This window comes from Pleurodeles waltl, chromosome 6, assembly GCF_031143425.1.
Source record: "Pleurodeles waltl isolate 20211129_DDA chromosome 6, aPleWal1.hap1.20221129, whole genome shotgun sequence".
In the NCBI taxonomy this organism is placed as follows: domain Eukaryota; kingdom Metazoa; phylum Chordata; class Amphibia; order Caudata; family Salamandridae; genus Pleurodeles; species Pleurodeles waltl.
In genome coordinates, this window is record NC_090445.1 from 1,604,589,270 (window position 1) to 1,604,601,348 (window position 12,079).

Here is a 12,079-nt window from a genome sequence, read left to right on the forward strand (position 1 = left end):
ATGGCTTGCTGATGCTCAACTAACATTACTTTTTGCGATTGCTTGCATACACGAGCAAAATGACCAGACTTCCTGCATTTTATGCACACTTTCCCCAGTGCAGGACAATTTGAGGAATTGGCAACATGTGACTTAGAACCACATCTGAAGCATAGTGAACTTTTAACATTATTTTTTTTAAAATCTGGAGTGCCCGACATAACTGTCTTAGACTTCTGTAAAACTATGTTCACATTTTCTGCCTGACTTACTTTCATTTTGCTTAACTCTCTGGAAGCTGTTACTGAATGCTCGATGCCTCTAGCAATTTCTAGTGTTTCACACAAAGATGGATTTCTACAACATAAAAAAATTTCTTGGATTCTAGAATCATAACAATTCACCACTAACTGATCTCTTAGGTACTGATCGAGGGGTCCTAAAAATTCACAAGTGGCTGCTAATACCCTAAGCTCAGCTACAAAATTATCAATCGATTCGTGTTGGAATTGTTTTCGAGTAAAAAATGTGTGTCTTTCAACTATTATACTAAGGTCATCCTTAAAATGATTTTCTAACCTCTTTACAGCTTCAGTAAAAACATCCCAACCATCACTGGATGAAGGTTGCACTTGGGGTTGATGATCAAAAATTCTCTGACCTTCTGTACCAAGGCAATTATACAAAATCGCCCTCTTTCGAACCGCAGAAAAATTTACCCCATCTATCGCCACTAAGTAACTTTCAAAAGACTTGAACCAGTGTTGCCATTTTATCGTGGGAATACCGGGTTCAGGCAAAAATGCCAGTGGCAAATTTGCTGTTTGCATACCGAGGAATAGACACTGTATGAACGTGTATATGACTAATAAGACACCACTAAAGATAAAAATTGAATAAGTGTGTGAATCAATGTACAAATCTGCAACCGCCTTCAATGTAGAGTAGTCGTGATATGTGCGTGAAATATTGCAAACAGATTCACAGGTCTGCAGATCCAGAAAAGCAGATGAATGTGCGAATCACTGTGCGCATAACATTTTAAGTCCACATGTCCATACAATTTGTACTTTCACTGTAAATTCACAGTCAGAATAGAAGTGTGCGAATCACTGAAAAGATCCGCAATTGCGTAGAAATATCTTCCATTCAATAGCAACAGTGAAATAAATACCAGAATATGTACAAATCCGCAAGGTGCACTTAAAATGAAGAGTGCGCGAATTACTGTGCACCTGTCCGCGTGATAGTGGATTCTTATTTTCTCGCAGTCAGAATAGAAGTGTGCGAATCACTGAAAAGATCCGCAATTGCGTAGAAATATCCTCCATCCAATAGCAACAGTGAAATAAATACCAGAATATGTACGAATCCACAAGGTGCACTTAAAATGAAGAGTGCGCGAATTACTGTGCACCTGTCCGCATGATAGTGGATTCTTATTTTCTGGTGCAGAAAGTCCAGCACAGGTTTTCTTTGTTTATGTGAATAAACACAGTAGAGGCACACAGAATTCCTCTGACGATTTGCGGATTTATATATCACTGTTTGTAAACCAAAACATACACTACAGTAACCAGAATTTGCTCCACGTTGTTTAAAAATATGTAGATTAACCCAATGTCGCATTAACTACAGCAACAAAGAAGAGTTAAACCGGTTCCTCTGAGTAAAATGTTTGTTGAACTGGCGTAACTAGGCAACAGGAACTGAAACCAGAGTACTTCGCCGGGCGCAAGCAGGCAAAGGCCCTTAACAAAATTCCTGAACGAGATTGTAATCTGCTTTAAAATTGATTTAAAAACACCAGCATACTCTGTCAGCTGAAAGATTTCCGCTTAATATAACCATGAAGTAAACGAGTGTGAGGACAAGAAATAAATATCATAACAGTTACGTGGGTCCGGATGGTGTTGATAGAAGCTCGTCGCCAATTTATGTTGTATCCAAAAGAAGGGAAAAACAGAGAAGGAATATTCCTGAACACGAAGTTTATTTCCACATCAACACCAACGTCCTCACAGCTCCAGGTACAGCAACTGACTCAGGAGCCGATGAAGTCATCAGAACTCCACGCACCCGACATTCCATAAAGGTACACTGCCCACCCCCAACGACAAATTACAATTGCACATTTTAAAACACAACAGGCTCCCATATGGCATAATGCTGATATTAGAATAGGGAAACAGACAATTTCCTGGGATACATGGGAGAGAGCAGGTATTCTAATGGTGGATCATTTATTCACTTTAGAAGGCGAGCTTAAAACATTTACGATGCTTCAGATAGAACTTCAACTCCCTAGCTCTCAAAAGGGGAAATACTTACAATTGAAACAAGCTCTACTTAGTAGACTAGGAACATTTCCGTGGATACCTGAGGATTCCCCAGTCGTACTATACTTAAAAACTTGGGGGAAATTGAAAGGAGCGGTCTCTGGATTTTATAATCTCATTGTGCATAAACTACACTCATCACCATTACTAGCACAACTCCACGTCAAATGGCAAGGATTACTTAATGTAGCATATTCCAAGGAGGACTAGACGGATAATGTTATGAACATGGATAAAGGAATCAGTGAAGGCAAGAATGAAATTTACTCTTTTCAAAATTCTTCATAATTAGTACTGGTCACCACAAAACCTCAAGGCAGCAGGTTTACTACACCATTCTACCTGTTGGAGGTGTCCTCATGAGGACTGTGATATCCTACACATTTTATTTCGATGTCCAGTTTTGATAGAATACTGGTCTTCTATAATTTCATCTCTACACAGAGCTATACATGTGCCCATTCCTTTAACAGAAAAATGAGTTATATTACATGATGTTACTGATCTCCCAAATCTAACAAACCATACAAGACGATTGATTGCTATTGCACTCACTGTAGCAAAAATGTGTATATTACGACATTGGAGAACACCACAACGTCCTACACATGATGAATCGCTTATTGAAATGTATAACATGGCATCATATGAAAAGCTGATTTACAGATTGCAAGACAATGTTGAGATTTTCATCCAAATTTGGAAACCCTTTCTAGCTAATACATATTCTTTTAATATTCACACTTAAATGTGTTCTCCTTCTTTGTCTCCAATCTTTATTAAAACATTTTTGTGATTGTTTTGAGTCATGCTGTTATTATTAAGACAATTGACACTTTACCCATTAACACTGTTATTTTAAGTGGGACTTACTGCTCACCAATTCAACACTGTTGAATTGGCAGGAATACCTCCATTTGAAATGTTATATATGTGGATTTGTATGATATTACTATCTCGACTATCTTCTAACAACCTATAATATATGGTTTAATACATATTGCATAATTCTTTCTTTCCAGATTTTCTTTTATAGGTCTTCTTCTAAGAGTTAATGCACAGTTGGATGCCTTATAAATAATCTCATATATTGCATTTATTGATATAGGTATAATGTTTTTTTTGTGTTTAGAAATCTGAGAAGTTAATATTTCATAATATTTTTCAGATATGGCCATAATTTGATTTATTGTTTCTCTATTTAACACAGTTTGGATATTGACATGTACTTCTCAATAAACATATATAAAAAAAAAAAACTGTGCAGAAAAAGTTGACATGCAACAAGGTAGTACTTCAAGTGATTAGGTTCCAGCTCCTTAAGGACTCTCACTGTTATCCTCTGCATCTGACTCGATTTTGTATATTCTATAATTAATCAGTAGCAGTAACATCTGAAGGATAGCATAGATGTCTCGAGCCTAGGATTGTTAGAAACCTGTATCCTGGTCTGTAATCCACCTCTCCGAGACCCGAGCCTGCGAGTTAGGTTTACTGCATGAGACCTGAGATTGTATTTTCTGTGTCACCAAAAGAAATAGTTTGAAACATGAGGCCTAACCTGTGAATTCTGCATTGCCTGGGAGTAAAGACATTGTATTTGAGGGCCCTGTGGGATAGCTCTGCTGTGAACCCAAAGCCTATTTACTTTGTATTGCAATATCCCTTTCATTTGGGGCGGATAGGGCTCAGATGGCGGTGAGAACCACATAAAAGTGGGGTCTATTTACAATACCATTCTTTTGTTACCAGAAATCACTCTTTAAAATTGTTTGTTTGTTTACTCCTGTAAAACCGTAAAACTCCTGGAAATACTCCAAAAACTATAAAGTTTGCAAACCCTTGATCGTTTTTGAAGAGACACTAGATTGCAGGAGGTTTTTCATGAAACTAAATATTTTTTTTCTACATGTAACCCTGCCTGCCCTCTCCAGGACTGCTAAGTGCTGCTTAAAAGGTCTGCCCATGAGCCCAGGGAGATGCTTCAAATACCTTCAATCAATGGGGTGCAAGATGACGCTATTACGAATACTAGGGAATCAGATGCAATGCTCACTGAGTCTTGGGAGCAGCAATTTTATTGGAACTTGGAACAAAAAAAGCTATTACTGATATCGGAAAAACTTGGTGGTTCTTTGTTGAGAGACGAGCTAACTCGTTGGCATTCTTTGGTCGACGTCTAATAAAAAGGTATCTTTTAGCAGCTCAGCAAATAGCAGCAAATGAGAGGTTGGAGACAATCCAAAATGCCACGCTCGAGTTAGGGCAAGACACAGGAATGTTAATAGAGCTGCCACACTTATCTGTGCAAGAAGTGTTCTATTAGATTAGGTAGAAGGGAGCTGAAAGGTTGGCGGCGAGCAGGAAAGTCGGGGAGGGAACGAAGGTGGGTGTCGAGCCGATATAAGGAGGACCTGGAGAGCTCCTTCTGTTACTCGAAAAAGCCTTTCAGCGGTACTTACTAAAGTCTCAGAGCTCGAAAGGGACGGGGACTGGCCCATCTCCGAGAGCTTCAGCAGCCATGAGAGAGCGTCTACAGATCTCAGGGTTCTTCGTCCTGTGCGCGGTGACGCTGTGCAGCGCCGCAGACACCTGCCCAGGTGAGCAAACGACACACATGGACATGCCAGCAAACTTTCCCGCAGTCCTTAAACTATGAGCCTCGCATTTTTTCTTTGAAGAAACGGTTCTTTTCCCAAATGTGATTGATGCTCAAACTATTCTAAACCCTTATACTTGGTTTTAAACAATACAAATCCAAATTTAGGCAGTGTGAATTTTTAGGAGTTCCTGGAGATGCCCCTCCGGCTTCGTGATTGTTCACCTTTCAGTTCCACACGTTCCATTCTCATTTCTTCAACCACTACTGGATACTTTCATTCATCAGTTCTCTCCTTTGAATTCATAGGCAATAGTTACATCTCTAGATGCTACATATGGTGTTGTGAGTAAAGCCTTAGCACCTAATCCAAGACATATCAATCATCATTGGTATGAATTGGTGACCAACCGTCTTGGATTGTGCACCTTGGAAAGATGATAGCGAGATTGAGTGACACAGACGAGGTAGGACAAGGGTATTTCCCTCACACTGAATTTCCAACTATTGCTGCACATGGTTCTGTGAGTCTGAGGAAGCATTTATCCTGTGACTTTGCATCATGTGGCTCTTGTTGTGCACATTATATATGTACTGTGACGGGGGATGGATATCCTTCTGCCACCTTACTTCTGACTGTTCTTTATTTGTATATAATGGTATTTGTATAGTGCAAACGTAGCTGAAGAGGCTCTAGCCCTCTGAGGAGAGCTGCGAGCCCAGGGATGGGACCCAAGACCATTTCGGAGGTGCCAGGAAGCAGTGGGTTCTTATCCTGCAGGGTTGAGGAGCGCTCTTGGGAGATTCTCTTCAGCGTGTTCTACATTACAAGAGTGGTTGGAGCAGGTTGATCGGTACGTTGTTCATGGTCCTGGGTCTATAGAGGGTAAAGATCTGCCTTTGGTTCCTTCCTTCTTGCATTTCGGTGTATCAAGTCTGACAATATCCTGCCTTCTGGTGCGGCGCATCACACTAGAGGTGGTTTGTTTTCTTGGGCACATATGCTACGGTATTACTCGTGCTGTACCTGTGTTGTATGTTAGTGAACATTGGTGAACACGGACTTCAGCAGGAAAACCTGGCCTCACACACACACACAGATCAGGCGAGACATGGGCTTTAGCAGAGCACCCTTCCCTCACACACAGAGCAACAGAGTACCACATGGGCACCAGGAGTGCCAGCGTGCCTCACACAGAGAACAATGCGATAGATGAGAAGGGATGGGACAGTTTTTCTTTCACCTCAGCCATTCCCTTCCACTGCACTGCTCTCCTATGTCCGACTCCCGCTCTGGTTATCCCCTTGCTCTACAGCCAGGTTTGTGTTATGCAAAACTTTTCATGCATGCATTCCACTTAAGTGTCCACAACAAATGCTTCCCTCTCACACACAGAACAAGTGCCACAAGGGCAGTAACCCTACAAGCCTTCCCTGTGAGCATGCACGATCACGGAGACATGCAAGAGACACTCACACTTTTATTTAACATTGTGTGTAGCTGTGTGAGGACCTGGATGATATGGCTGTGCTGTCTAAGGGTGCTCTGGGCAGCCTGATGTCTGTGGGTGCCTACAGCTGCATTTCCTGAGCCATACAAAGCAGGGTAGGTTTAGAGGGTGAGAGCTCTTTAGGGGGGCTTTGGACATTTATGAGTCGGAATGGCTAGTGTTGTCACTTCATGGGGGAGGCCTCCTGGGTCAGAGCTCGTAGCTCATGTCTTATCCGAGAATAGTCCTTACGGGTCAGAACTCACAGGTGATGTCACATCCTGGTCACATGGCCTGCAAGTGATGTCGCTTCTGAGAAAGGACTTTGTGGAGCAGGGTTCACAGGTGTCGGAACTTCCTGGTCACATGGCCCTAAGCACATCCCTTCCTAGGAGGGTCTTCTGGGGCGTTTTCAGGGTTGATGGGAGGTATCCTTTCTTTCCACTGAGGTTGATGAGAATAGGTGATGCTTAGGTGAAGATCTGTGACTTTTCAAAAGTGTACAGCGATATCACCAGATGATTGTACATTTTAATAACCTCATAAATGGATAGGAACAGTGTTTTGACCAATTAGATTGTTACTTTTGGCTGGAAATGTAAGCATTTTGGAATGTATTTTATTTTCTAATTGTTGCGAAATAATTGCTTGATGTATGTAAGTCAATGAAAGGCTAATGTAGCTTGGGGTCAGGTAGTTCTTACTGACCTTCTCAATGACTAGCAACGTTCTATTGTGTATTACTGACTGAGAAAGGGCACACGTAATCATGAAAGCTAATCCACCATTCCATATTTGTACTTGTGTTAGTTTGAATTCCAAAATACATCATATCCCAACTTCACAAATTAGAGGAACATACAAAATTCCTCAACCATGCAGCGTATCTGTTGCCTCTCGAAGCATCACTGTCCTTGATGAATGATGTATTGGTATCCAACAAGTTGCAGCTAAGATCTGACACTGAGCCACAACTAGCGAAGAAGATCCAAACTAAACATTCAAATGTAGAGTAGATATTTGCCCTGCGGGGCAGTACGTTGTGGTTTTGTAAACAAACTAAAGGATTTGGGGCCTTATGCCGAAGAGTCGCACTTGTTCAGTGCAAAGCAGAGGTTCCGTTTTTTGCATTTGAAGTGCAAGTCAGAAACAGAGAGAGGCAATCCCCTGCTTACTTATTCAGACTAGTGCTGTCTGCATTTCATGCATCAACTTGGAAAAATACCGAGTTACATGCATGAAAATTACACACTTCAAACCAAAACAAGCATTTTTAATGCAATGGATTTAGCGTTTGCTCGAGTTCGAGCTATTAGCGTTGTAAACTCCTAACCGGTCTTTTCTTACCACATAAATTGAAAATGAAAAGTAATACAGTTTCACATAAGCAAGCAGATTCAAAGCATCACGCCATGAGCGTGAAGTAGACACACAAAAGGAAAAAGAAGTTTGCTCGCAGCCAAACCTATCGACAAAAGTGCAATTAGCCACGTAGCAAGGTTGATGTCCAGCGTGGTATCCAAACCGCCCCAAGGAGGGAAAAACGTAAAGATTTTAGCCAAATACTTTTCTTTACCTCTTATAGAAGCAGTTTCCTGTCAGTAAAAAAATTAAGCATTTGCAGTGCAATGGGTCTCGTGTTTGCTTGAGTTAGAGCCATTAGCATTGTAAATTCCTAACTTGACTTTTCTTACCACATAAATTGAAAATTAAAAGTTATACAGTTGACATAGTGAGCCGATCCAAAGCGCCACAGCCACCATGTGCATGAGTGGTAAGGAGAGACACAAAAGAAAAAAGAAGTTTGCTTGTAGTCAAATGTATCAGCAAAAGTGCAATCATCCATGTAACAGGGTTGATGCATGTAACAAAAATGCCCTAAGGTGGGACTAAAGAAAAGCATTTACCAATGATAACAAAGGATTTTTGAAAGGCAAGCCCATGAACGAGTGATAGTAATGGACGTGCAGTGGGCTTGGTTAAAAGTCCAGATAGATTACAACACGTTAGATCGCTTGAGCTCTCAAACTAAAAATGAAACTGCTGTCAAACTCTTTGACTGGTGCACAAACCAGTATTCCTCTAGGCCTTTATCTTATCAATGAACGAACAGCATGGTGGTTTATAGGATGCACCAGACACATGATGCTAATCCCAGTCTGAGGAATGTAAAAAGGATTAGTCAACCTCCCAAAGAAGGTTGGTGGGTTAAACATGCTCCAAAGGGGAATACAGATACCAGACCAGGCCTACTTTCTTCAAATGAACATGAGAAGGGCCACAGAGGTTAGAGTAAAACTCACTGTCTCTGGAAAAAAGAAACAGAGGGGGAAAAAGAATGATGAAATAGAGGGGCGTGCTGTTTTCTGGATTTCACGTGAAAGCGACGCATAGAAAGGAGACAAAACACTAAATGCAGCAATAGATGCAGCATTGGGCTGTCTCTGTGATGTGTTCACATTTCATTTCCCTTGCTAAATGGGAGGAACGCTATTTACCACCACTGAGACAAGAACAAGTGTTTTACTCTTGCTTGAAATATAGTAATCACTTCTAAGGCACCGTCCTACATACACTTCACATTGAATAATGGTATGTGGAGACTACATATGGGTTTCCAACTACTCACGCTGGCACTGGTATATCTTTCAATCTCACAGTAGTCAGTCGCACACCTTTGTCCGAGGCACAACAAATGTTTTAAAACAAACGAACCCACAAGGGGATGCTTGGACGTCAAGGTACGGCCAGATTTCTTTCATTCCATGGCATGCACGGTTTTTCATTGAAGCCAATGGCAATGACAGCAGGTCAGGCAGCTCGCATCACATGCCAGCGTGGCGATCCATGCTACAGCAGATTGCATGCATGCTCCAAAGACTTTAAAACCATCAGCAGCGCCCTTTGTTATGTTAGGCAGCCTCTCCTTTGCTTCTGAACTCACCCATATCAGGAAGAGACGGCCGAGCTGCTGCCACGTGCCTGCCACCTAAGATCAAAGAGCTTAGTGCAGGGGGGTCCCACGCAGATCCTGAAGGTCGGATTTGAACAACATTTTAAAAATAGTCACGGAAGTTAAAAAGAGCAACAAAGCATATACACAGGAGTCATCTACATGATTAATGGTTAGCCTGAAAACCTGGAACGGATCCCGTTTTCTGCATCTGTGCTGGGTACATCTCTTGTAGAGGTTGCAGTGTAGCGCCTATTTTGTCAAGTGCATCTGTACATTTCCCGTTAAACTGGTCAGGGAAAGGAGGCTGGGGCTGCCACTGGAATCGATATGGGTTACCTCCTTTACATTTATGATGTATGCATAGATGCCAAGAGACCCGATTTATGCGGGAGACTCCCGCTTTTTTAAGCAAAAAAAGGGCTTCATTAAAGCTGCCTCTGTTTCAATGTTAGTCAATTACGAAAATACATTCCCCCAATTCTGTTTTCACTAACCCGCTTTCCTCTTAAATGTTGGCATGTATGCGCTCCATTTCTTATTTGAATGAACAAGACACTGGCGAACGTCAACAACCAACATCGGAATGACTGCAGCCAAATGTTGAAGCCTGAGATTTGTCAAGAAGATCATTTCTCATGGTTGTCCTTTAACATTCTGCACTGGCACAACATTCTAGTTAATTACACCGTAGCAGCAGCTCTGCTTGTCAGCACCGTCCATGCACTCTCGAATTGTGTTCACTAGGAACACTGTAGAAGAGATTTCCAGGCACCTGCAGCATAGCTGGACCCCAGCATGAACACAGTGCCCCACACCCTCCTGCCCGATCTGGCTTCAGGCAGTTTAGACTGTTGAGGCTGGGACCTCGGAACCATCATCCGAGCCTACGCTCTTCAATACAGCACAGAGCAGAACTGAAAGTATGATCCGTAGCCAACTACTAACTAGGGAATGAGGTTCGACAACCCGTGCTTCAGTCCTGGAACTACTTTCAAGACACTAATGTTACACAAAAGTGTGGCTTGAAGAACAGATCACAGTTCTGAAGGGCTCCACAGCATGCAGCACTTTCAGTAATGCCAGAGAACCCATAATTTGTATGTAAGAGAGAAGAATCCTGTGTCAGTTCAAAGGGTGGGTTACTTGTCCTATCACACAGAAATGTTACACAACGGCAAAATCCATGAGTTAGAGCTATTAACGTTGTAAACTCCCAACCAGACTTTTCTTGCCACTTAAACTGATAATGAAAAGTAAAACAGTTTCACATATGCGAGCCGACGGTCGCCATGAGCGTGAAGGAGACACAGAAAAGGAAATAGAAGTTTGCTCGCAAATGAAACGTATGGGCAAAAGTGCAATTATCCATCTAACCAGCAGTAGTAGACTTATCCATGTAAGAGGGTCAATGTCATGCATAGCGCTCGACCTCTGCCCAGCGAGATCGCGCTGCGAAGGAAATCGAAAGAAATAGTGTAGAAGCTTTTGCTCAGACTGACCATAACCACAGCAAGGCAGAGGCAACCCCCCGCACCAATGATCCATACTGCTAAAGGGAACATACCTAGCTAACTGGTCAGTACTCGTGCACCACATCCCTAGTCATCAATACCAGACCCCTCCACACTCTATGATTAGAAGCAGTGGCGAGCTACAACACCCCTGCTTCATGAAGTCATTCCCATTGTTGGGTGACTCGGAGAGGGAGTGGCGTGCTGTGCAGCTGGCACCGTGGTACACATGGCCAATCAGGACTGACGTGCTGTGCAGTAAGTGTCTGAAAGCATGCTTACCTTTGCTCATTCTTTGTTGCCTGAACCATAGCTCACAACAGGGCTTTAATTGTAAAAAACACATATAAGTGCAAGGGCCCATAGTTTTTCTTAGGAGTCCATTGCTGTTGCTAGCAAATGCTGGTGGTGGTCGAACACCAGATCTGTCTGGTCTCACGGTGACGTAGCGTGAACAGAAAGCAGCAACGTTGACTTCCTTTAACATATGATACAGTGAATTAGAAATTGGGACTTATCCTTTCACAAAGTTAGATGTATGGGGGTTTCTGTTAGAAGTGGGGAGGGTGAGATATATGTTCTCACAAATGGGAGCATTCAACCACAAGAGAACGCAGACCCCGGCAGATTGGGGCAGAGTGGCGATGGGACAGGGTCAGACTCAGACAGCTGGGACACCCTATTTGGAATGACTTTGAATTGTATTACCTATTTTCTAATAATCCAAGCATACATGATGCCAAACAATATTATATTCTACTTGACCTAACACACAAAGTAGCCGAAATGTGTGTTGCCTGAGGCCCAAAAATCCTTAAAATTACTCTGGATGGGAAAATTTTGAGTCGGGGGTAGGAAGGGAAAAGAGAGGGAGAGAGGTTGTATTAGGGAAATCAATCAAAGCGAGAGGAACTGAGAAATATCAGTTCACTAAGGGGCCTTAGAAAGCAGGGGCCATGGGCAGTTCACTTTGTCCATTCCTTAAAACCTTTCTGGGGCCGGCAGATGAGGACAGATTGAGATTACCTTCTGGTTACTCCTCAGAGAGGACAGTGCAGAGTGCCTGCTCTGAGGGGTGAGTGAATGACTATTAAGGAAGTGAGTGGGAGACAGGAGCTTCCTGAAGCACAGGTGTACTGCTAGACACAACTAGAGATTTAAAAGATGTTTTCACCTACAGAGATGCGAATAAGAAGCAATGTAAA

The 12,079-nt window shown here is 42.3% G+C and overlaps 1 protein-coding gene across 3 annotated transcripts in view; it reads left to right on the forward strand.

The window, feature by feature from the left end:
- Positions 1–4,661: 4,661 nt before the first annotated feature.
- Positions 4,662–12,079, forward strand: part of LOC138301220 (ficolin-1-like) — a 165,232-nt gene continuing 157,814 nt past the window's right edge. For 2 of the 3 annotated variants that reach the window (XM_069241462.1, XM_069241465.1), the window contains exon 1: positions 4,662–4,918. In XM_069241462.1, coding sequence (XP_069097563.1) covers positions 4,840–4,918 — 79 coding nt within the window. In that variant the 5' untranslated portion in view covers positions 4,662–4,839. The remainder of the gene's footprint in view (positions 4,919–12,079) is intronic. The other variant, XM_069241464.1, reaches the window with a different exon arrangement.